This window comes from Mustela nigripes, chromosome 1 (assembly GCF_022355385.1).
Source record: "Mustela nigripes isolate SB6536 chromosome 1, MUSNIG.SB6536, whole genome shotgun sequence".
Classification (NCBI taxonomy): Eukaryota; Metazoa; Chordata; class Mammalia; order Carnivora; family Mustelidae; genus Mustela; species Mustela nigripes.
This window is the reverse complement of record NC_081557.1, coordinates 126,649,423-126,676,173: the sequence shown is the minus strand read 5'-3', so window position 1 is coordinate 126,676,173 and position 26,751 is coordinate 126,649,423. Positions and strand designations below refer to the sequence as shown.

The 26,751-nt window shown below is 38.8% G+C and overlaps 1 protein-coding gene across 1 annotated transcript in view; it reads right to left on the bottom strand.

Moving 5' to 3' along the window:
- The window catches only part of ARHGAP10 (Rho GTPase activating protein 10), a 314,545-nt gene that overhangs the window by 162,595 nt on the left and 125,199 nt on the right, over window positions 1-26,751 (bottom strand). The window contains exons 8-10 of the mRNA XM_059373466.1: window positions 20,561-20,690; window positions 17,616-17,722; window positions 15,023-15,117 (exon numbers count right to left, since the gene is read on the bottom strand). Coding sequence (XP_059229449.1) covers window positions 15,023-15,117; window positions 17,616-17,722; window positions 20,561-20,690 — 332 coding nt within the window. The remainder of the gene's footprint in view (window positions 1-15,022; window positions 15,118-17,615; window positions 17,723-20,560; window positions 20,691-26,751) is intronic.

Here is a 26,751-nt window from a genome sequence, read left to right as displayed (position 1 = left end):
CTCTCTCTGTCAAATAAATAAATAAAATCTTAAAAAAAAAAAAATAGAAAAACAGTAATAGTACACACAGAAAAACCCCCAACCATTTGGAACTTGTAAAACTATTCCCAAATAACACCTGGGTTAAAATTCAACATTTATGTCCTATTCACATTAAAATATATATATATATATATATATATATATATATATATATATATAACTGAATTACAATGAAAACAGAACACATAAAAGTTTGTAGGATGAAAAAAAAACAGTAGGATGCAAACTAAAGCAGCTCTTTTAAGAAAAATTGTAAATTTAAATGTCTACATTCAGGTGCACCTGGGGGGCTCAGTCAGTTATGTGTCTAACTCTTGGTTTCAGCTCAGGTCATAATCCCAGAGTTGTGAGACTGAGCCCTGCATGGGGCTCCCTGCTGGGTGTGGAGTCTGCTTAAGATTCTGACTCTCCCTCCTTCCCTTCCCCACAACAGGCATTCTCTCAAAAAAGAAGTCTACATTCAAAAATAAAATAGAAAATCAAAACTTTTATCTTAAGGAGCAATTAAAAGAAAGACAAATTAAATCCAAAGTAAGTAAAATAAAATAAAAAAATAAAAGCAGAAACCAATGAAATATAAAATGAACAATATGGGTTATCTGTAAAAACAATTTAACAAAACTGATAAAGCTCTAGACAAGATGTCACAAAAAAATGAAACAAAAATTCCCGTATGAGGAATAAAAAAATGAAGTACCATTACAGATCCTACAGATATGAAGTAGTAAGAAATGAATACTACTAAGAAAGGCATGTTAACAGAGACAATATTTCCTTTATTCAAGGAAATAAATTCTTTGAAACCCCAATTTATAAAAGCTAACGAGAAAAGATCAACAACTGGCCAAACTAATCCAAAAGAGAGAGGAGCCAAATTAATAAAATTATGATGAAAATGGAGAGATCATGACTAACACCAAGGAAATAGAAGTAATCATCAAAAATTATTATCAACAGCTATATGCCAATAAGTTAAGCAACCTAGACAAAATGAATGCATTCCTGGAAATCTACAAACTTCCAAAACTCAATCAGGAAGAAACTGACAACCTGAATAGACCAGCATCTAGTAACAAGATAAAAGCAGTGACCAAAAACCTCCCAAAAAACAAGAGCCCAGGACCTGACGGATTCCCTGGAGAATTCTACCAAACATTCAAAGAAGAAATAATACCTATTCTCCTGAAGCTGTTTCAAAAATAGGGACAGAAGGAAAACTTCCAGATTCTTTTTATGAAGTTAGTATTAACCTGATCCCCAAACCAGGCAAAGACCCCATCAGAAAGGAGAATTTCAGACCACTATCCCTGATGAATATGGATGCCAAGATTCTCAACAAGATCCTAACTAATAGGATCCAACAGTACATTAAAAAGATTATCCGCCATGACCAGTGGGATTTATCCATGGGATGCAAGGGTGGTTCAACATTTGCAAATCAATGCGATAGAACAAATCAATAAGAGAAGAGAGAAGAACCACATGGTCCTGTCAATTGATAAAGAAAAAGCATCTGACAAGATAGAGCATCTGTTCCTGATTAAAATTCTTCAAAGTATAGGGATAGAGGGGACATTCCTCAACTTCATATAATCTACCTATGAAAAACCCACAGCAAATATCATCCTCAATGGAGAAAAGCTGACAGCCTTCCCTTTGAGATCAGGAACACAACAAGGATGTCCACTCTCACCACTGCTGTTCAACATAGCACAAGTCCTAACAACAGCAACCAGGCAACAAAAAAATGAAGGATATTCAAATTGGCAAAGAAGAAGTTAAACTCTCTCTCTTCGCAGATGACACGATACTGTATATGGAAAACCCAAAAGACTCCATTCCCAAATTACTAGAACTCATACAGCAATTCAGTAATATGGCAGGATACAAAATCAATGTACAGAAATCAGTTGCTTTCCTATATGCTAAGGAAATATTGAAAAAGAAAAAAACTGGCATCACGTTGCCTGATTTCAAGCTTTACTACAAAGCTGTGATCACCAAGACAGCATGGTACTGGCACAAAAATAAGACACATAGACCAGCAGAACAAAGTAGAGAGCTCAGATATGGACCCTCAACTCTATGGTCTAATAATCTTCAACAAAGCAGGAAAAAATATACAGTGGAAAAAATACAGTCTCTTCAATAAACGGTGCTGGGAAAATTGGACAGCTATGTATAGAAGAAACTCAACCATTCTTTTATACCATACATAAAGATAAACTCCCAATGGATGAAAGACCTCAACATGAGGCAGGAACCTAACAAAATCCTAGAAGAGAACATAGGCAGTAACCTCTTTCACATCGGCCACAACTTCTTTCAAGACATGTCCCCAAAGGCAAAGGAAACAAAAGCCAAACTGAACTTTTGGGACTTCATCAAGATCTAAAGCTTCTGCATAGCAAAGGAAACAGTCAACAAAACAAAGAGGCAACCCATGCAATGGGAGAAGATATTTGCAAATGACATTACAGATAAAGGGCTTATTTCCAAGATCTGTAAAGAACTCTTCAAACTCAACGCCCAAAAAAAAACAGATAATCATGTCAAAAATGGGCAGAAGACATGAACAGACACTTCCCCAAAGTAGACATGCAAATGGCTAAAGACACGTGAAAAAATGTTCATCATCATTAGCCATCAGGGAGATTCAAATTAAAACCACATTGAGATACCACCTTGCACCAGTAAGAATGGCCAAAATCAACAAGACAGTAAACAACAAGTGTTGGAGAGGATGTGGAGAAAGGGGAACCCTCTTACACTGTTGGTGGGAATGCAAGTTGGTGCAGCCACTTTGGAAAACAATGTGGAGATTCCTTAAGAAATTAAAAATAGAGCCACCTTATGACCCTGCAATTGCACTACTGGGTATTTACCCCAAAGATACAGATGTGGTGAAAAGAAGGGCCATCTGTACCCCAATGTTCAGCAATGGCCACAATAGTCAAACTGTGGAAAGAGCCAAGATGCCCTTCAACAGATGAATGGATAAAGAAGATCCATATATACAAAGGAGTATAATGCCTCCATCACAAAGGATGAATACCCAACTTTTGTACCAACATGGACAGGACTGGAGGAGATTATGCTCAGTGAATAAGTCAAGCAGAGAGAGCCAATTATCATATGGTTTCACTTACTTCTGGAGCATAAGGAATAACATGGAGGACATTGGGAGATGGGAAGGAGAAGTGAGTTGGGGGAAATCAGAGCGGGAGACAAACCATGAGAAATTGGACTCTGAAAAACAAACTGAGGGTTTTAGAGGGGAGGGAGGTAGGAGGTTGGGTGAGCCTGGTGGTGGGTATTCAGGAGGGCATGTACTGCACGGAGCACTGGTGAGGTGCATAAACAATGAATTTTGGAACACACATACACACACACACACACACACACACAAATTAAATTTTTAAAATTTTTAAAAATTAAGCAAAAAAAGATAAACAAGAAAAATAGATAATCTGAACACCTCTTTACTCACTAAACTTTACCTGTAATTTTTAAATTTCCCACAAAGAAAATGCCAGACCAAGAGGACTTCACAGGTGAGTTCTCTGAAACACTTAAGGGACAACAATATCATATTACACAGACATTTCTAAATAGTAGAAGGGAATGGAAAACTTCCCAACTCTTTTCTGAGGCCACCATAACCGTGATATCAAAATCAGACACAGACATTACAAAAAAAGAACATAACACCCAATTTCTCATTTAAGTATCTTCAATCAAATATTAGCAAAATGAACAGACAATAAAGAGGTTAATACATCATGACCAGGTACAGTTAACTCAGGAATGCAATGTTAGTTTAACTTAGAAGATTCAATGTAATTCACCCATTAATAGGTTCAAGAAAAATATTCAATGATCATTTTGATAGACAATAACAAATATTTGATCAAAATCAGTATCTATTCATCATTAAAACTGGGAATAGATAAAAGCTTCCTCAACATGTTAAAGGCATCTACAAACAATCTTCAGCTAACATCATATTTTATAGTGAAATAATAAATGCTTTTCCCCTAGGATCAGGAATAAGGTTAAGATTTCCAATATCATTTATCATTTTATTAGAGGTATTGGCCCTGCAATAAGACAGGTAAAGGAATAAAAGACATACAGCTTCAATCCAAAAGAAAGCTATTTTATTCACACATGATACCATTGTGTACATAAAAAAATCATGAAGACATCTGAAGAAGAAATAAGTCAACTCAGCAATATTGTAGGACACAAAAACCAAGTGCATTTTTATGTATTAACAGCACTTTGGAAAATGAAAAGTAAAACTTATTCTTTAAAAATAACATTTAGAAACATAAAATACTTAGAGAAATTAAATTAAGGTGCCCATAACCCCTATATTAAACACTATAAAACATTACTGAGAGAAATTAAAGACTAAATAAATGGTAATTACTCAGGAATTATTAAAACTCTGTATTGGTGACATTGAACTGTAGGCTTTTGTAGAAATAAACTGTAAAATTTATATGGAAATGCAAAGGATTTACAATAGCCAACCAATTTTGAAAAATAACAGAGGACTCACAACTGGCTTTGAGACTTACTATACAGTTACAGAAATAATGATGGTGTAAAACTGGCAAAGGACAAATAGATCAATGGAACAGAACAGGGAATCTAGAAATAGACCTACACACATAGTCAAATAATTTATGACAATTATGCCAAAACAGTTCAATGGCGCCAAAGTCCTTTTCATTGAATGGTGCTAGAAATACTAGATACCTATATAAGAAAAAATAAATAACACTCTCTACACATCACACCACCACCCGAAATCTTCACAGGTTGCAAACAAATTTAAAATTTTTCTAAGAAAACATGGGAAAATATCTTCATAATCCTGGGATAAAGATTTCTTAGAGCAAAGAGCTCTATCAATAAATTTTTAAAAAACTGAAAAGTTCAGGGGTGCCTGGGTAGCTCATTCAGTTGAGTCTCTGACTCTTGGTTTCAGCTCAGGTCATGTGGTGAGACTGAGCCCAGAGTCAGGCTCCAAGGTCAGCTCAGAGTCTGCTTCAGATTCTCTCTCCCTCTCCTTCCCCATATGCCCCTATCCCCACTCACACGTGGCACTCTCTCTAATAAATAAAATCTTTAAAAATAATTTATAAATTCAACTTTATCAAAATTAGGGTATTCTTCTCATCAAAAAACACTTAAGAAAATTAATAGGCAAGCCAGATTAAATATTCGTAACTAATATCTGTTGAAGGATTCGTATCCAGAATACTTAAAATAATTCCTACAATCCAATAACAAAAAGATCAACAACATAATTTTTTAAATAAGCAAAATATTTGAATAGACACTTCACAACAGAAGAAATAGAAAAAGCACATGAAAAGTTATTCAACATCAGTAACCATAATTAGCTAAAAAGAAAAAGACTGTCATAGTCCAAGGTTGGTAAGGGGGTACAGCAACTGGAACTCACATATATTGTTGGCAGAAGGAGAAAACTACCCTAAAAAACTGTCAATTTCATAAAAAGCCAAATATACATAAATATATAGGTACACACACACACCAGCATTTTCACTCCAAGGTAATTATTCAAGAGAAATGAAAGTATGTGTCCATACTTCTATACAATTGTTCATTACAACTTTCTCCACAAAAGCTAAGAACTGCACTATGATCCACATTTCAATGTCTGTCAGCAAGTATTTCAAGAACAACTTCATATTAATGTAAATTTAGTTTTCCATTTAAAAACTGGAACCAAGACAAAATGTGTCTTTCAACAATTATCATATGATTTCACTCATAGGTGGAATTTAAGAAACAAAACAAGAGTAACATAGAGAAAGGGAGAAAAATAAAACCAGATGAAATCAGAGAAGGAGACAAACCATAAGAGACTCTTAACCACAGAAAACAAACTGAGGACTGCTGTATGGGAGGTGGGGTGGGGGAATGGGGTAACTGGGTGATGGGCATTAAGGAGAACACGTGATGTAATTAGCACTTGGTGTTATATGCAACTGATGAATCACCAAATTCTACCCCTGAAGCCAAAAATACACTGTATGTTAATTAACTGAATTTAAATAAAATAAAATTTTAAAAGTATAATAAAATTTCAGTATGCAACTATCAACTACCATCTTCAGGGCAAAATCTTACACACTGTGAAAAACACAGAAGCTCAGAGACAAGAAATGCTGTCTCTAATTCTATGTAATTCATTTTCTACCAGCTCTACCTAAATTCTTTTAAAATGACTTCCTTTCCTAGTCCCTCTACAGTAGAATCTAAGAATTCTTGAATGATGCATCAGCCCTGACAGATCCCTTCACATTCTGGTTTTATTCATCCCCTGAACTATAACCAATTAAGCTGTTATATTTTTTTAACTGAAATATATATCCCATAAATAGAGTCATTAAAAACAACAATGACAATAACAACAATTGCCTTCAATTCCACAAATGTGTTGGGGTTGTTACCTTTACAAACTCTTTAAAGCTGGGCTTTTCAACAGCCACACAGGGATATATTGAACCAGATGATACTGTGTTGCGGAGGACTGTCTTGTGCTGGATATTTAGCATCAGGGCTGGCCTCCATCCACTAGATGTTAGGAGTGACAATCTCAGTGTCTCCAGACACAAACACTCACAGTTGAGAACTAGACTTAAAGAATTATCTCAATATGTTTTCTCAAGACTTCCTATGACTCCTTCTGCCGTGGGCAACCCTTCCTCTGAGTTTCTAAACTGTTACCAGATCTTGAAGATCCAATTTAACCATCCATTTGTCTAGCAAGCTTTCCCAGCCAACCCCACTTCTACTCCTTCACAGTCCCTAAAGCACCTCAGACCTCTGAAACGCTCTTGGCCTGTGAGTTCCCTCAAGGTCAGGCCTTTTAGTTTCTCATTCTTGCCTCCTAAGTGCCAAACACAGTCAACAATAGTTTAGATACCCGAATGACATGCTCTATAAAATACTCACAAATGCTACCACAGTTAATGTGCTACGGAAACATTATTATTCAGCCCAACTGCATGGGCTTCTGGAAGCAACCTGTTCTTAACTCACTTTTCAAGGGACAAACAAGATGGTACCATGCACATAGCTGTGAAATCAAGTCTTCGGCATAGCAGCATGCAAAAACGCTCATTGCTCCAGATACTCAGGCCACTGCCTCCACACACTGTCATCATGAAAACATAAATGGGTGAATTAAAAACATAACCAGTATCTTGCCACCCTTCAAGACAAATAGACTAGGAATCAGGCAAAACCAAACCAACAGAATATCTGAAATGTCAGATTAATGAGAGTAAAATGGGAAGCATTTTCTTTAAGCAGGGCCTGAATGGGATGTGTGGGAGAACCTCGCACAATGGTAATTATTTATCAAGCAAATGTGTGGGGGTCACAGCACAATGAGGCATGTGATAAGCATGCAAAGGAAGCAAAAGCACCTTATATAACAAAATTGTTGGGGCAGGAGGAACGGATGGTGTTTCGTCCTTTAGAGAAGAAAGCTGCATCTTCTGATATGCTACAGCTTGCCAGGGAGAAACTAGCCACCCAAAATCCTCTTCTCCCCCAAGAAATGAGTGACATGATCATTTCGCAGCCTGTGGTATCTGGCATGTGGCTGGTCTGAGGTACTGAATGTCTGTATCATTTTAAAAGCCTTACTTTACTTATGGTCCTTATTTGCAGCTGTGTTTTTTTAAGCTCTGCTGAAATACAATTCACACTATCAAATTTACCTAGAATATATAATTCAACAGCTTTTAATATATTCTAAGAGTTGTATAATCCATCACCAAAATCAATTTTAGAACATTTTCATCATCTCCCCAAAATATTCCATACCCATTAGCAGTTAGTATCCATTTCCCTCAAAACCCCCAGCCTTAGACAACCACTAATCTACTTTCTGCCTTTAACAATCTGCCCATCCTGGCTGTTTTATATAAATATAATCATATCACATGTAGTCTCTTGTGACTCACGTATTTCACTAAGCATGTGGTTTCCAAGGTTCATCCACATCATAGCACATGTTAGTCTTCATTCCTTTATATTGCCAAACCATATTTCATTGTATGAATAGCACATTTTATCTACCCATTCATCAGCTGACAGACATTTCAGTTGTTTCTACATTTTGGCTATTATGAATAAGGCTGCTATCAACATACACATACAAGATTTTTATGAAGATATAGGTTTTCAATATATATATATATATATATATATATATATATATATATATAACTAGAAGCAGAATTTCTGGGTCACATGATAGCTTCATGTTTAATTTTTTTTTTAAGATTTTATTTTTAAGTAATCTCTACACCCAATATGGGGCTCAAACTCAGAACCCTGAGATCAAGAGTAACATACTCCACTGACTTTTTGAAGAACACCAAACTTCTTCTCCAAACAGCTACACTCTTAAATTTCTACCACCAGTGTATGAGAAAGATCCATTTTCTCCACTCCTCACCAATACTAGTTATTATCTGATTTTTTAATTATAGCCACCCTAGTGGGTGTGAAGTGGTATTTCATTGTTTTTTTTAATATGTTTCTTTATTTATTTTTATTTATTTTTTAAGTAGGCTCGATGCTCAATATAGGTCTTGAACTCGTGACCCGGAGATCAGGAGTCACATGCTCTACTAAGTGAGGCAGCCAGGCATCCCTCACTGTGGTTTTGATTTCCCTAATGGCTAACTCTATTAAGTATCTTTTTAAGTACTTACCAGCCACTTGTACATTTTCTTTGAGAAGAAAAATGTCTAATTCAAATACTTTTTTACCCATTTCTTAGTTGGGTTACTTGTCTTTTTATTATTGAGTTATAAGAGTTATTTATATATTCTGGATACAAGTTCCTTATCAGATATACCATTTGCAAGTATTTCTCCCATTCTGTGGGCTGGCTTTTCACATTTTGGATGGATTTCTCAGCACATGTTCCTAAATGTTCTTAGCTGAAATAGTCAAAGCAAACTTCTGGTGAGCCGAGAGGAGGAAAATGAAGCACAGATCCATTTAACATTGATAAAGTAGCAGTGGCTAATTGGACCCCCACCACCAACCATTCTCTCTTTCATTGTCAGTGACAGATTCCCCCCAAATCAGAAGAGCACATGGATGTATGGAAACAAAAGACAGCAACTTCCCTGACTCAGCATTTCCCAGCCTCTCTTGCAATGAGGTATACCCACACAACTCCATTCACATTGTTATGTGATCAGAAGTGTTATGTTCAACCTCTAGAAAGTGTTCCTACAAGAGACAGTGCTGTAGAAGTGGAATCTGGGATCTTGGACCTAAGGTGACTGGGAGGTTAAGCCCCGCACAAGGGGGAGCTAGATCTGGCACCAAGAAGCATGATATCCACCCTGATCTGACCTCCTCTAGGTTCTCCAAAAAATGGGAATAAATAAACTTTTGCACATTTAAGCCATTTTATTTTGAGTTTTTCTGTTACATGCAATCAAACTTGATCTCAACTCGTGCAACAATTAAGTGAAAGCTCTTGATTTATAGCTACATAAATCAAATGCAAGCCCAGGCTCCATTCTGCAGTTTTGGAAGCATTGCCTCTTGCCAAAATGTTACTGTTTTTCCAAACCAAGGAGTTAAAAAAAAAAAAAACCAGCAAAAATTGATAACAGGAAAGATGACAAAATATGTTTATGTTAAGCATATGCAATCAATTGTGAAATTACAATAGGAAAGTACCCAATAGGAATTCTCTACAAAATCCATCAGAAACCCATTTACAATACCCACCTGCTCCATAATGAGTTAAGTTTATTTTTTTAAGCAAAACAAAAAGCGAAAACAAAAAACCACTGGAGCTCACAGCTCTGCAGCATGGTACAGAAGAAAAGGACAGCTGACTGACAGCTGCTTGATTGAATCTAATCCCAGTTCTGTCACTTCTAAACAACAATTCAATTTCATTTAATTCAGTACAAATTTGGTGAATGCCCACCATATATAAAGCATTACATTTGGTACTGCAGTACCAAGTAATCCTAAAACAGGGTTTCTACCCTCATGGAATTCATAATCTAATAGACAAGGAACAAATTCCTTACAATTCCCAGTAGTCTACTTGGCCAGGAACTGGAGAAATAGACAAGAGAAGAGCCTATCTCATTCACTAATAAGCTTTCAAAACCCCAGAATTAGGGAAGTGACCTCAAAGTACCCTCACGCTCCCTCCAAATTTTGTTTCAAAAGTGGGCAAGGGGGCAGGGAGCTGGTAGCAGAAACCTAACAGCCCCATAAATACTATCCTTTGGTAACATCAATTCTGAATAGATGTTTCCCTGCTTAAAAATAAAGAAATAAGCAAACACAAGAGGAGTCAATAATTTAACTAAAAAGTAACATAATCCTAGAGACTCAAGGAGACACATACACGAAGAAAGTTATTTTCTAAGTTAACCAAAAAGCTTTGGAAAAAGACACAAAATAAACATGTATTATTTTTGAAAAAATATTTCTATGATATTAGTATTTACATAAGACTGAATAGACTTATATAAATGTTAGATCCTATAAAGGGACTGTTTTCGTTCCAAGAATTCTGGGAAAATTTACAAAACAAACAAGATTTCCCACCTCCACACTGTTCAAAATGCATCACAGAAGCAATACTGAGAATACTGAGTAGGCAGCCAGATAAGAACCTGAAATTCAGGGGAAATATGTAGGTAGAGATAATAAATGCTGGAGTTACCAACATAAGGATGGCACTTAAAGCCATGAGGCTGGACAAGATAAAGGTTGAGGATGAGGAAAAGAGCTCTAAGATGAACATCAGAGAACTCCAACATCAAGAGGTCTGGGAAAGCAGCTAGCTGTAAATGAGTCTAAGAATCAAAAAGCCAGTGGGGTGGGAGAAACGATTGGGCAGATATGATGTTCTAGAAGTGAAGCAAGTAGGTCATGGAAGAGAGTGTGACTGGTCATGTCAGATGCTGCTGCTAGCGAAGAAGAGGAAAGACAGGGGCACCTGGGTGGCTCAGTGGGTTAAAGCCTCTGCCTTCAGCTCAGGTCATGATCCCAGAAGTTCTGGGATCAAGCCCAGCATCTCATCAGGCTCTCTGCTCAGCAGGGAGCTACTCCACAACTGCAGTGGAGAGGAGAAACAAAGACTGGAGACGGCTCCAAAAGGAGGAAGAAAATATGAGACCTTAATACAACAGCTTTCAAAGAAGTTTTGTTGTTTATTAGAGGAGAGAAATGGGCAACAGACAAAAGGGAAGACTGGTCAAGACAGGGTCTTTCATTGGTGATAGTGGTAGCCTTTTTTTTTTTAAGATGAATGAAAAAAAAATGTTTTGTGTGCTGATGAGAATAATCCAGTAGAAAAGGCCATCTGCAGGTTAAAGAAGATTGCTTCAGTGATATTGTGGAGTAGAAATACAGGATGAGAGAGAAGTGAACAGAGAGGCTCAGGAACACAGCTCGCACAAAGACGAAGGGAAGGCAGGGTGTCTGGACACAGTGATGGAGGGGGCGTTTATGGCAGTGGATGATCTCTTTGCTTCTACTTTCACAACAAAATAGGACACAAAATTATCAGAAATGAGGCAGTGTCAGAGGCTCAGAAAGAGAAATATATGAAATATTCATCAACGAGGAGAATGAAGGAACCAGAAAATGTAACACAATTAGTAGTTAGAATTAATGGCTCATGTGGCTAGTGGTCATGAATCTGAAGTGATCCTGGGGAACATGGTTAAATACGTCTCTCCAGGAAGAGAGAAGGCAGAGTTTAGTTGGGGTTGTTCTGGCAAATCTAATAAAGGAAGAGAAAGACAATAGAGCATAATTAAAAGAGTGACTATAATGACTGACCATGAAATTAAAACCAGGTTAGAAAGGAAGTGAAGGTGTAAGAAACTGAGTAACAATAGGCTAAACTGATGAGAGAGGCTCTAAGGATGCTTACCAAGAAAGAAGCAGAGAAACCCAAAAGGTGGTGCCAAACAGAGAAAGCCTTGTGGCTGAGACTCTTAGGTGGCTGCTGGTCCTTGGAACGACAAGACCTAAGCAATGACCATGAGAGTGAATGGCTGAGGTTGGGTCAAGGACAAGACGAGCGAAGGAGAGGAGTTCCAGGAGTCAAGAAGCAAAGTGCCGAAAAGGATCATCTCAGGCAGTATTGAAATCACCAAGAATTATAAAAGGAGTAGAATTGGAAACAAACCATTTAAGTAGCTGAAGATTCTAAAAGCAGCTCAAAACACAGGAAAAAAGAAAAATACCGACAGCGGAGTGATTCACTTTGAGAATGAAACCATGTGAATAGGAAGGAAGGAAAGAAAGAATAAGATAGCCATAGGAATTTAAAAAAAAAAAAAAAAAAAAAGAGCAATAGCTGAAGATGGAGAGGTCCACGAAATTTGGGGCAATGAGCGTGGTGTAGCCATGGGGGGGGGGGGTCCAATATTGCCAAAGCTGCCAATCTATACCCAGTCTCCCACTGGGTTTCCTCCTGAATGACCCACAGCAATCGAACTCAACATGACCACAGTTGAATTCATTGTTTTCCACCCTTGGGCCTCCTTGGTTTTCCATCTTAGCAAATGGTATTACCTAGTCGTTTAAGCCAGAAACCTTTCCCTCCTTTGCTCTATACTCCAACATTCAATTTGTCTCTAAATTTAGCTCTAAACTTCCGGCTCAGATGGATCCCTTAGTTTCCATTCCCACGGCTACCGACACTAACACAGCGCCTTTCATCTGTCCTTGCGGCCTGCAGGCTTTACTCTGCCAGAGTGGGTTTTGAAAAATATAAATGCCATTTAATGGACTGAACTAAAAAACCTCAATATCAGGCTATTGACAGCATCTCAAGCCTCTTCTCCTACTCCTCCTGGCTGCTCCAGTGCTGCTGGTCTCTCTGGGGCTCTCAAACGGACCACATCTTCCCTTGGCTCCAGACCGTCACAGGAGCCATCCACTCTGCCTAGGAGTCTCAAGCCCAGCTGACTCCAAATAATCCATCAGTCATCAATTAGATGTCAGACCTTCTATATGCCTTTCTTCGACCATCTATCTAGACCAGATTAATGGTCCCCCAGCCACGATTTCCGAAAAAGCAGCTCTGGGTATCAACAGAAGTAAATTAGAGATGTCTACAAGGAGGAAGCTGAAAAAGTAAGGATCCAGGCCCCCTGACCCTACTTCAATAAGGGAACTTTCTTTTTTGTTTCACATATACATAAATGTAAGATTTTATTCGAAAAGCCTATAAACCTTATAAAGCAGTTTAAAAACCACTAGATCACCTCTAACATCTCCTGCCCCCTTCTCTATTTGTAAAGTATTACCCTATATAGGCAAAAATAACTCCCCAGTAATCCCTGGTCAATCTAGGATCATCGTTGACCAAGTGCATTTGGCATGATCAAGTCTTAGAGAAAATACGGGGTTAGGCAAAAACAATAAACGCTCTATTAGAATGATATATGAAAGCCCTAGAAGTGTCCTGCTTTCAAATCAAATCAGATTAACCCCATTACATTTTCTGGTAGCAACACTGCTGACTCACCTCTGTCAGTTATTCAGGGACTGTCACAATTACAGATGATACTCAGACTTACAGTATAGTTGCTGAGCGGTAGAATGGGCTCCAGAGGCAGAATGCAGAAGTTCAAATCCCCGCCCTTCCACTTACCAACTCCATGTCCTTGGGAAAATCGCCTAAGCTCTCTGTGGCCCAGATTCCAATCATAAAATGGGAAGGATGATACCTGCCTGATAGGGCTGTGGTGAGGATTCAATGAGATAAATCACAGATGAATTCAGAACACCTGGCACTGTCTGGCACTTAGGACTCAGTAAATGCCCACTACAGGTCGACACCCGCAGATGCTCAAGTTGTACTGCACAGCCTGAAACTCTTCTTAAGGTCTCTGAACCCGTCCTTATTGGCCTGAAACTGAACCTCTTCCACAATGACATTCTCTTTCATTTTATTCCAGCCTTGGCAAAATGCTTGTTCAACTACCTTTCTCATGATGGTGCCAAATTTATCATGGTGCCTAGCGGCATGCTTTTTATGTATGTGATCTCAGTTCATTTATTGGAAAGGAAAGCATAGCTCTCTCCTCTCTGCATCCAACCCATACACTAGGCTCCATCATCCGAGGGAAAAGGAAGGCTTAATTATTTTTGTATTCATGGATCCTGACATGAAATGAACTTTTATTACAGAAATCTCATACTGTAAACTTTTGTTATACAACTAAGAAACAGCCTTCTCTAAAGACCAGTGTTGCCAAAACCAGCACTGGTGAGGAACCACCATACTGTCAGACATTACTAAAGAAATATTCTATGAGTACCAAGATTTTTCTTAGTAGGACAGGAGGACACAGAAAGAAATGCCAGAGAAGTAATATTATCAGAAGTACATTTTTCTTTTTTTTTTTTTAACTCCTTCCTCTCTGGCAAAGATTCTTTTATAATAACGGAAAGTCATACAAGGGAAAAGATAAGCAGTCTTTAAATAAACAGTTTGCCTATGAGCCTCCATCACATACAGAATACACACACCGAAAATTCCCACACACAAAAACGAGTATTGTTCTGCATTAACAACCCACCATCTCTCATCAGCTTTGTCACCCACTTCCTCACTTTCATTCATTATTCTTTCAGTGCCACAATTAGGCTTCGATCAACAATGAAATGCTTCAAGGTAATTTTTTAATTACTTATTAGAAGGACTTCAAACTCCAGCCAAGTCCAAGCTATCACTCCACAACTAAACACAGAGACGAAGACTAAACAGGTCAAAATAAATACAAAGCCTGGAAATGTAAAAAGATAAAATTCTTTCAGGCCAAGGAAATCTCAGTTTCAATTAACCTCTGTTTTTTAAATCATTTTTTATAGTACTCTTTCATTAAGTGCAAGAATTCTAATAAGTTACCGGTCAGCAGCTTCCACATCGAAGCAAAATCTTCTGTCAATGGAGTCAGTATGCCTCTTGGTACATTCTTTCAAAAAGAACACCTCTCCATCTCCCTGCAAAAAATCATTTTAAACATCCTCAAAAATTATAATATAGACACACTAAAGAGCCCTATATTGGGGAGGGGGTGCCCCAAGGTTCAAGAGATTTTTTTTTTTAAAGATTTTATTTATTTGACAGAGATCACAAGTAGAAGGAGAGGCAGGCAGAGAGAGAGGAGGAAGCAGACTCCCTGCTGAGCAGAGAGCCCAATGTGGGGCTCGATCCCAGAACCCTGGGATCACAACCTGAGACGAAGGCAGAGGCTTAACCCACTGAGCCACCCAGGCGCCCCTCAAGTTTCAAGATTTTAAGTCCAGTTATCCTATTCTCTTTCAAACAAATCTGTTTAAACACTATTTATAATCTTTCTTTTTAAGACTTTATTTATATGAGAGAGAGAGAGAGATCGAGAGAAAGAGAAAGCATGAGTGGGGGAAGGGGCAGAGGGAGAGGGAGAAGCAGACTGGCTGCTGAGCAGGGGTCCGACATGGGGCTAGATCCCAGGACCCAGAGATCATGACTTGAGCCAAAGGCAGATGCTTAACTGACTGAGCCATCCAGGCATCCTTATTTATAATTTTAATCATTTATGTCATCCTCTTCTCCTTAAAGTTTTCTAGATCTTACTTTGATTACAGTAACACTAAACCAGACCTCATGAGCACTAATTTTAAAAGACAGATTAACAACAGTTTCCCCATGCCAGAATATTTGCTATTCTTTTATTACACTCTTTTTTAAAAAGGCATAATTTTTAATTCATACTATGTGACATCATATGAAATAGGCAATATATGACCATTCTTGACCTACAAAAACTTCAATTCTATATGAATCTACCTAAAAGGTATTATGTATCAAAAGGCCACGTAGCTACTGTGATCATAGGAAGCAAGAACCACTCAATCAATGCGGGTTTTGTTTCCAGAGAAGATCACTCTGAATTCATATTTAATTTGTTTTAATATGGCACTGTTTTACCTCGCTAAACCATCCATAATGGAAGCAATGCAGGAACACAGGTTCTAAGGAAAAAACTCTAAGACCCCATGTACCTCCTTCTAGAACATTGTTATATTTTCTAAAATAGGAGAATCTCTAAGTAATATTAAACAAACATTCAAGTATGCCAATATTCAAAATGCCGCAGTCATGTGACATTCTGAAATACACTTCTATTCTGAAGCATATTTTTTATTATGTGATGGTTAAACAGAGACATCACTAAGCAGACATGCATTAGCACCTGAATTAGTCCTGACAGGAACCTTATACTCAATCTTAAGCCCAACAGCCTTTACGAGTGATATCCTCACTTCTTCCTCTTCTCCATGGCCTTGATTTTCCACATCTATTTCATTATCACAAAAACTATGCCTGTATTATAAGCTGTTTTAAACATATTCCCGAAGAGGCAAAGTATCTGTAAACAGAAACCCAAGCAAATCATGCCCATCTACCCAATAAGCTATGTCTTCCCCACTTTTTTAATGTGTTACCAATTGTATTCAATATTGGTGGAAGAGCTTTGCCTCCAGACTATCAATTATTGCTATGAGGTGTCATTTCTTTTTTTTTTTTTTTTTAAGATTTTATTTATTCATTTGACAGGCAGTGATCACAAGTAGGCAGAGAGGCAGGCAGAGAGAGAGGAGGAGGAAGAAGGCTCCCCACTGAGCAGAGAGCCCAACGCAGGGCTCGATCCCAGGACCCTGGGATCATGACCTGAGCCGAAGGCAGAGGCTTTAACCCACTGAGCCACCCAGGCGCCCCTGAGGTGCCATTTCTATTTAAAACCCAAATAACGATCATCTTCCCTACAGAGCCAATTCCTGAGGTCTTTTTGCTACCTTGTGGTTTTTTGTAATTTATTTCTGTGGGAGGAGTAGTTAACTAACTGGGAATGGCCTAAGTGAGAACTTTGTAAGTCTAAATGTAAAACAACAAAATTCACTACAAACTATCTACTGTACAATGTTTTAGGGCTGTGAATACACATGTGCATATCAGATCTTTGCAAATACCATCCTGACAGAACAATGAATTGTGAAAGCTCATTATACGTGTTCATTTTATCCTCCAAGAACAGTGACATAAAAGGATTCTAGTCCTGACCATAAAAACCCATACATACAATCCAAAAACCACAAGAATTGTTGTTCACTGGCCTACTTTATTTAGAAAGAAAATAAAGATTTTAATCCTAAAATCAAAATATAATGTCTTTATCATTAGAGAATATAAACAACATTAAAATGTCAGCCTCGGACTCTGGGTGGCTCAGTGGGTTAAGCGTCTGCCTTTGGCTCAGGTCATGATCCCGGGATTCTGGGATGGAGTCCCGTGTCGGGCTCCCAGTTCAGTGGGGAGACTGCTTCTCCCTCTGTCTCTGCCCCCTCTCTGATCATGCTCTCTCTCAAGGAAATAAAACCAATAAAACAATGAATAAAACGTCAGCCTCAAAAACTACCTCTCATATAGAACACATAATATATAATCAAATACTTACAAGTTTTCCCCCAGATCTGTGCTCAAACGGGATTATGTTGAACTTCTTGGCAGCTTTCCGATACATGCAGTAGTGTTTGACCCAACTGGAACCAAATGGAGCAGGCCCTTTAACAAGAAGTAGAACTTTACATTTTTCCTCATAAATAAGCAGATACACAGAGTTTCAAACATATTACTAAAGAGGAAAAACCCATTAAGCATCAACTAATAAAGCTCAAGGAAACAAACCAGCAACACTGTTGATTCCAATTTAAAAAGCAAAAAAGTAGGGAAATAAGAAGGCTAAGAGATTATTTGAGAGAAGATTCAATACTTTTCAGCAACAAAGCAATGAGTTGAAGACATACTCTTCAAACAGTTTGCCAGACTGGGCCATTATCTTACACCTAAAAATCTCTTCATTATGAACTATATTTTTTGTTTATTTCCAGGTTTATTTTATTATTAAGATCTCACAAGGGTTTCAAGTATTCCATTCAATGTACGTGATGGGTTTGGATTCGGTTGTGGCCTCTCAAAATGATGCAATCAAAGAATCACAATGCTGAGAAAAAGCATCTAGTCCAGCATCTACAGGAGTGTTAAACTCACTATAGCAACTTGGTAGGCAGCTGTCCTTACTAACGACGGTAAAGCTAAGCTTTAAAATGAAAACTGAAGCACAGAGAGGTGAGCGGTTCACATACAACCAGAACATTCTCAGAACCTCTTTTTACCTCTTGTAAAGTCAGTCTTATCACCACCTGAGCTCTTGGAAGACAGGGGTCTGTGTGAGGAATACCTAGCAATCTAGTATAAACCAGTAAAAGTCCAATCATAACAAAATTAACTCCCTAAAGAAGTTGACAGTTGTGTTTTTACCAAGTAAAGATTAAAAAAAAAAAAAAAAGTAACACCTTTTATCACCATCATTTTGCCTGCAAACAAAATTTCTATACCTAAAAATCAAGAAGGACAAGCTTAGGAGGGAAAAAAGAACTCATTCAAAAGGAATCCACTGAGCTTTAAAAATTAGCCATTCACATTGTTTTGGGGGCAGTAGGGAATGAAAAATGTTACTAGACCATAGTAAATCTCACCTCAGGTCATCAGGAGTGCAAAAACCAAAATCCAGGGACCACTGGTGTGTGTGTTACAAATAGCTAGCATTTGTATCCTATTCTATGGTTCAGAACATACTGTGCAGATATTTCACTAAATACTAAGAAAAAGTGCAGATATTTCACTAAATACTAAGAAAAATGGATGAATGGATGGTTCATTATTATCTCTTTAATTTTAAAGAACTTAAGCTTAGACCAAATGCCCGAAAAATGACAAAGCCTATCCTCAAAATGGAGTCTCTGTTCCCTAACACCAACATCTTCCCATTCATTAAGCCACTGTCCTTTCCTGACTCCCATCTGACCCGAGCATATAGGCTTTTCCACAGCTGTCCACACTCCAGGTAATATCCTAGATAGCGTGACACGGACTGACAATTCCAGCATTCAGAACCTGTGATCTAGGGGAAATTCTCTCCATTTTCTCAACAGTGCTTCCATTTTCTCAATGGTAAATGGAGTAACAGTAATGGAGTAACAATAGTACTGTGCACTTCATAGGGGTTTTTTAATGGATTAAATGAGACAAGGTGTATAAAAAGTTTAGCAAGGTATCTGGCATACAGTTAATAAGAGTAGATGTTGCCCCTAATGTTTTCATTCTGTTCTTCCAACTAGACTCAGCCCACTTCCTCTTAAAGACAGTAAGTTGAACAACAGCTATAAATCTAAAAATTAAAGTCTCCTATAACTTTCATCAGGGGCATATAATACAAAAATTCTATCCTTCTTATGTCTCCAACCTACACATTAATTTAGTTATTTCCAATTCAAAACAAACTGAGATTAAAAAGCTAAAGCATCAGAAAGATTCCAAGTTCTACTCGCCATGCAACTCCTCTTTGTGAGACATGAAGACTGTGGGAAGCCCAGACTGAATAAGGACAAATGGAAAAAGACCCACTGTGCCGGCCACAGATGCATTAACTTCACTTGGAAGCGTAGCTACCCCACAGCTCTTCCCTGAGTACACTCTCCTACTCCAGCAGTCGGTTGGAAAATCTTGTAAATCAGCCACACTACTGAAAACTGAAAGGCGCTGGGCTACAGTTAGGTGTGGGAAGGCAGGAAAACAGCAAATACAGAAACATTTTCGCATTCGCCTCCCGTCTACTAAACAGTACTCGGGTTCTACAGTTAATGAAGTAAAGTTTAAAAGCTGAACAGTTAAAATACGACCAAACTATCAAAAAGTCTGTAAGAATTTTTAGGTGCCTTAATTTTCAAAATAAGGACACTTTATACACCGCATATCCACTGAGAGCAACAATACTAAAAATTCCATGAGATAAGTTAGAATGCCATCTAGGACTATTTTTTATAGCCATCTGCAATCACCCTGATAATTTTAGCAAGAACAAATGATCTCAGATCGGTGTGGAAAGAACTGATGTAAAGGAATAGGAGGAATATGTCCCTGTTGACTTGAGCATGGAGAAGGAGGGCTGTGGGAGGGGGAGGGTGTGCATATGTATATGAATGTGCATATGCGTGTGCGTAGGTGATAAGGATGGTGAGGGATGAAGGGAAGGGAGGAAAAATACCTCGCCTCGCTTTCAGCCTTACACCAAGTTCTGGCATCCTTATAAGCAAGTTTTAGCCAAGTGTGATGCAGAATTCCAGGGTGCATCTGGAAAGTGGGGTGCTCCTTGAGTTCCTAATTTCACTGTCCTTTCCCTAGAGCAAGAATGTGTTTTCCCCCACAATACAAAATATACCTTCTAAGACAAGAGGGGGCAAAGGAAGTGGTAGGAATAACTGTTCCAAAAAGGAGTAATTACAGTAAGAGTTTTAAAGTAATTTTTCATTAGTTATTTATCACTGCTGGAGGTCCTCTTACTTTTTTCCTGTACATACAAGTAGCCTTCTGCCGTGAACTGACTTGCTCGTTTATGGTCTTTGGGATTCTGTCTTATTTTGTTCATAAGCTCTTCCACTTCTGACCTTGTTCCTTCAAAACGATTCCGTGTCTGAAATAGATTAAAAAAAAAAAAAAAAGTAAGTTTTAAGTTCTCATATGACCTTTTCCATGTACATTTTTAAGTCTCTGGATAACTATAATTAAATTGGTAGGATTTTCCTATAAAATTCTTGAAATATACCCATCACTTCCAGTGTGTCTCTTTGTGAAGATTACCGTTAAAAGAAAAAAAATTAGTGGTAGAATAGCTAATAGAGGAGTCTAAGCTAAGGTAACTGAAGGTTCTTTACTCTTGAAGCTTTGAACACCAAGAATGCTTGTGTTATTCAACATAAGAATTCATAGCTCCACATCCCACAATATTACTAAATCTTAGATTTTTTTTTTTTTTTAAGTATGTCATAAAAGATCTGGGAAGTCTTTCCTTTGCACAATCAATCTGACTCACTAGTATTATACCAGCAGTATTAGGTACTCAGAACCTAAAAAAGTTAATTCTTCTCTGCCAACTGATAAATATGAGGTCATTTTTTGCAGGTCATGGTAGTTGCACTTGAAATGACATTTCTCAGATAAAGGAGAGCGGGGGAAGGAATCTCATGTACAAATAATGTCTTTGATATCTGGAGAGACAAATCACATTTCTGAAACCCAGGAGACTTGGAGTGCTAATATCTCTGTCACACAGACACAGTGGAAACATACATGCGAGGTGAAGTGACGAAATTACCGAGGCAAGCATGATGAGTCAGCACCGCCAAGTTTCTGGACATGTTTTTTATCCACACTCTAAAATAACTGTATTAACACCCAAAAACTGCTGATGTGAAATTGTGAAGAAGTGGAGATAAAAAAAATTTTTTTATTGAAATCCCTCCCCTCTCCTCCCTGCAATGAAAGAGGTTACCAAGGGTCCTAGAACAGCAAAATGGTAGAATGGTACACATTTATTTTAGGGGAATGGGAGTCTGATAAATGTGGATTGCAAAGTGGAAAACTTATCTGAAGACGCTTACCTTAAACACAAGCTGAGAGTACAAAAAAAAAAAAAAAAAAAAAAAAAAAAATATATATATATATATATATATGTACTAGAACAAAACGCAGGATTGCAAGGAGAGTGGGACTCATCTATTAACGGCCGGTCGGTCCCCTCCTTCCCTTCCTAGTTCTCATGCCTCCAGGATTTCTTGTCCCCATTTTAATACCAATGATACCCTGATTTTATTTATTTGCCTCCTTTGTCACGTTACTTAGATTTCTCTCAACCCTCACTTCTTCCTGAATGTGTGTCTGTGTGTGTATAATATTTATATATATAAAGACTTTAGAGATATTGCAGGTTTGGTTCCAGGTCACTGCAATAGAGTGAATATTGTGATTAAGCAAGTCAAATGAATTTTGGAGTCTCCTAGTATATATAAAAGTTATGTTTACACTATACTGTCGTCTATTAAGTACACAATAGAATTATTTCTTAAAAATGTACATATCAAAAAAAAACAAAAAATGTACATATTTTACGTGTAAAATGCTATTTGCTTAAAAAAAAAAAACACCATCATCTGAGCTTTCAGTCATAATCATTTTGCTAGTGGAGGATCTTGCTTTGATATTGACGGCTGCTGACTGACCAGGGTGGTGGCTGGGCCTTTTTTTTTTTTTTTAAAGACTTATTTATTTATTTACTTGACAGAGAGAGATCACAAGTAGGCAGAGATCTAGGCAGAGAGGAGGAAGCAGGCTCCCTGCTGAGCAGAGAGCCCGATGTGGGGCTCGATCCTCGGACCCCGAGATCATGACCTGAGCCGAAGGGAGAGGCTTATTAACCCACTGAGCCACCCAGGTGCCCCTGGGGCAATGTTTTGAAATAAGACAACAAGGATATTTGGTAGCATTTTGCCCATGATAGAACTTCTTTCCAGATTGGACTCAACCCTCTCAAACCCTGCTGCTATTTTATCAATCAAATTTACAGAATGTTCTAACTTCTTTGTTGTCATTTTATCCAACCTTCACAGCATCTTCACCAGCAGTAGCTTCCATCTCAGGAAGCCGCTTTCTTTGCTCATGCATAAAAAGCAACTCATCTGTTCTAGATTTATCATGAGATTGTAGCAATTCAGTCCCTTCTTCAGGCTCTACTTCTAATTCTGGTTCTCTTAGTGTTCCCACCCCATCTGCAGTTACTGCCTCCACTGAAGCCTTGAACCCCTCAAAGTCATCCTTGAGAGTTGGAATCAGCTTCTTCCAATCTCCTGCTTATGTTGATATTTTGACCTCTTCCCGTGAATCACGAATGTTCTTCGTGGCATCTAGCTCGCAATGGTGGGCTTAGAACATTCAGTAAAGCACGCCGTTAACAGATGTGCTGTCATCCAGACCTTGTTGTTCCTGCCATTCACAGAGCACAGGTGGAGTAGATTCAGTCTAATGCTCAAGGGCTCTACGATTTTCAGAATGAACACCGGCTTCAACTTAAAGTCATCAGCTACATTAGCCTCTGACAAGAGAGTCAGCCCATCCCTTGAAGCTTTGAAGCCAAACATTATCAACATTGAAACCTGCTGTGTAGCAAGGCCACCTTCATGAATTTTCTTAGCTGGAGCTTCTGGATGGAGCTACTTGCTGTGTCTTCTCCATCAGCCCACGCCACTTCGCCTCACACTCATCCATTAGGAAGACAGCTTCTTCCCTAAAACCTCATGAACCAATCTCTGCCAGCTTCCAGCTTTTCTTCTGCAGCTTCCTCACCTCTCTGAGCCTTCAAAGAACTGAAGAGAATTAGGGCCTTGCTCTAGATTAGGCTTTCGCTTAAGGCAATGTTGTGGCTCGTTTGATCTTCTATCCAGACCGCTCCAACTCTCTCCATAACAGCAATAAGAGCATTTTGCTTTCTTAGCATCCATGTGTTCACTGGAGTAGCACCTTTAATTTCCTTCAAGAATTTCTCCTTTGCACTCACAACTTGGCTAACTGTTTGGGGCAAAACACCTAGGTTTCAGCCTATCTGAGCTTTCGACATGTCTATCTCACTAAGGTTTCTTCTAGCTTTTGATTTAATGTGTGACTCTTCCTTTCACTTGAACACTTAAAGGCCAATATAGGGTTATTTACCAGCCGAATCTCAATATTGTTGTGTCTCAGAGAACAGGGAAGCCTGAGCAGAGGGAGAAAGATGGGGGTAGGTGTGGGACGGCTGGTCAGTGGAGCAGTCAGAACACACACATTCACTGATTACGTTCACTATCGTATGCGGGCACAGTCTGTGGCACCCCAAAACAATTACAATAGTAACATCAAAGATCATGGATCATGATCACAAATGTAATAATAATGAAAAGGCCTGAATTATCACGAGAATTATCCAAATATGAGACAGACAGACAAGGTAAGCAACTGCTACTGTAAAAATAACACAACATTGTATGACATAGATTGCCGTAGACTTTCAATTTGTAAAAAACAAAAACAAATAAACAAAAAAAAACCCCACAGGATCTTTGAAGCTTAAAAAAGCAAAGCACAACAGAGTGAGGCATGCCTGTACATACACACAGATACAGATACGTGCATGCCGTGTGTACAGATGCCGGCACGCACACACACACACAAGCACACACTTGCACACACGTTGACATTCCTGTTAATCTCATGAGTTGCACCCAATACTTTCATTACTTATAGTAATGCTCAAATTGTCCTGGGATTGGACCAGCAGGGGCCCCTTCTAGCTGAATCTTGAATCTTTTGAGACACTCCCTTAATTGTGCAGTTCCTTACTTTCTGGTCCCAAAAGGAGTCTGATACAGTCTGGTCACAGTGTGTCACAGTTAAAGGGATGTCACTACTTCTGTGTGTTCTTGGCAGACAGAAAAACTACACAGATGTATATATATGTACACAAAGATAGGTGGGGTTTTCCTTTACATACATACATTTCTATGTGTCGCTATACTAAAAAAACTCACATGTTCACACCAACAAGTGTAACCCCAATCCAATACTCCAGTTTCTTTCTAGCCTATCCCTTCCCAATTTGGAAGATTTGTTTATTTATTTGACACAGAGAGAGAGAGAGTACGTGCATGAGCACACACAGGCAGAGGGAGAGGGAGAGGAAGACAGAATCTCAAGCAGACTGAAGCAGGCTCCCTGCTCACCCTGAGATCATGGCCTGAGCCAAAATCAAGAGTCAGGAGCCTAACTAAACCACCCAGGCACCCCTCCCTTCCTGATTTGATACATTTCTTTCCAGAGAGTGAGAACTCCAGCTCCCATTATTCTCAATCTATTTACTTACTTGTTCAATTAACACATCTGCTCCATATAATCAATCTCCCAAACACTTCAGCTGTCTCTTCTGCAGGCTGCCTCTCTACCCTCCCCACCCCCCATCATCCCCACTTTGCCTGCTGCAGACCTCGCCGCGGAGTACCACCTGCCTTACTGTCTGACTTTCTCAGATGCATACGACTCTGCACTGGGGAGGGAGGAGAATGATTTTACCATTTTAGGTAAATTATGAATAAGAGTGAAAATTGCATTTTTTATTTTTTTTATAAAGATTTTATTTATTTATTTGAGAGAGAGAGCATGGGGGGAGGGGGGGGTCAGAGGAAGAGGCAGACTTCCCGTGGAGCAGGGAACCGGACAGGACTCAGTCCCAGGACCCTGGGACCATGACCTCAGCCAAAGGCAGACATTTAAGCAACTGAGCCACCAGGTATCCCTACATTTTTTAAAATTTGAATATAAATAATAGAATGGCTAGAAACTCACAATCTCCAATTCTAAGTTCCAGGTAAATATTATCATCAAATAATAACAATGTTAGACTGGAAACAGTACAGTAAGTGACCCGTAGAGTGTTTACACTGTGGCTGGCACAACTGAAAATACTTTTTGGTGCTTTATCTTCAAAATAACCTCTAAGATCGTCTGTGCTATCCATTGTCAATAAAAAGGAAAAGGAAATTCCTTTCCTAGCATGCTTTCCTAAATATATTTCCAAATAAACCAGTCTTAAATTAAGGCTTATAAATTCAATATATTATTACATCACCTCTTTGGGAGGAGGATTCAATTTGAGGACCAGGCTGGAAATCAGACACATTTGAGTATGTCTAGAAACCTGGTGAGTCAGGCTTAACATAGGTTCACTCCCATAGTAAGGGGAAAAGGAAGACGTGAGAGAGAAGGAGCTTTACACAGTGTCATACCCAGAAATAAAGCTTTCAAGGCAGAGGGAAAAGGCTGATTCCAAGCACAGATAGCCATGTTAAGTTTTCCCGTCCTCGCCCCATGACCTCATTCAGAGAGGAAAGGAAGGCAAAGTATAATTAAAAATACAAAAAAGGAGAGTTCCTTGGTGGCTCAGTGGTTAAGGATCTGCCTTTGGCTCAGATCATGATCCCAGGGTCCTGGCATCGAGCCCTACAGTGGGCTCCCTGCTCAGTGAGAAAAGAAACTTTCAGGGCGCCTGGGTGGCTCAGTGGGTTAAGCCTCTGCCTTCAGCTCAGGTCATGATCCCAGGGTCCTGGGATGGAGCCCCGCATCGGGCTCTCTGCTCGGCAGGGAGCCTGCTTCCTCCTCTCTCTCTGCCTGCCTCTCTGCCTGCTTGTGATCTCTGTCAGATAAATAAATAAAATCTTTAATAAAAAAAAGGTTTCATGAACAGCTGTAAACCATGAGGGTGGGTTCCATGCAGCCCTGCTTTAGTAACCTTGCAAAATAACATAACAGAAAAGAGGTAAGGCCCTACACACACACGCACCCTCACTGGAATCCCCATATTCCCCTCAAACGTCCCCGTGCAGAGGGAGGTGGCAGAAAAAGGAACAGCAGGCAACAGACCCCAGGTGAAAAGGTAATAGAGTCTAAATCCCATGTAAGATACCTTCCATGGGGATGAGGGAAACACAGTTTAGAACTGGTAAGAGGAGATTCACCCGTGGGGCCTAAATCTTTGTTTCTACAATTGAAGGGACTCTTGTGTTACCCACAAATTGCTGAGGTCTGGGCAATACATTCCCCAGCTCCTATGTTAACAGGCCCCAGACATGCGATGAGAGACCCATTTATATCCCAGCACAGAATCTGAAACCAAC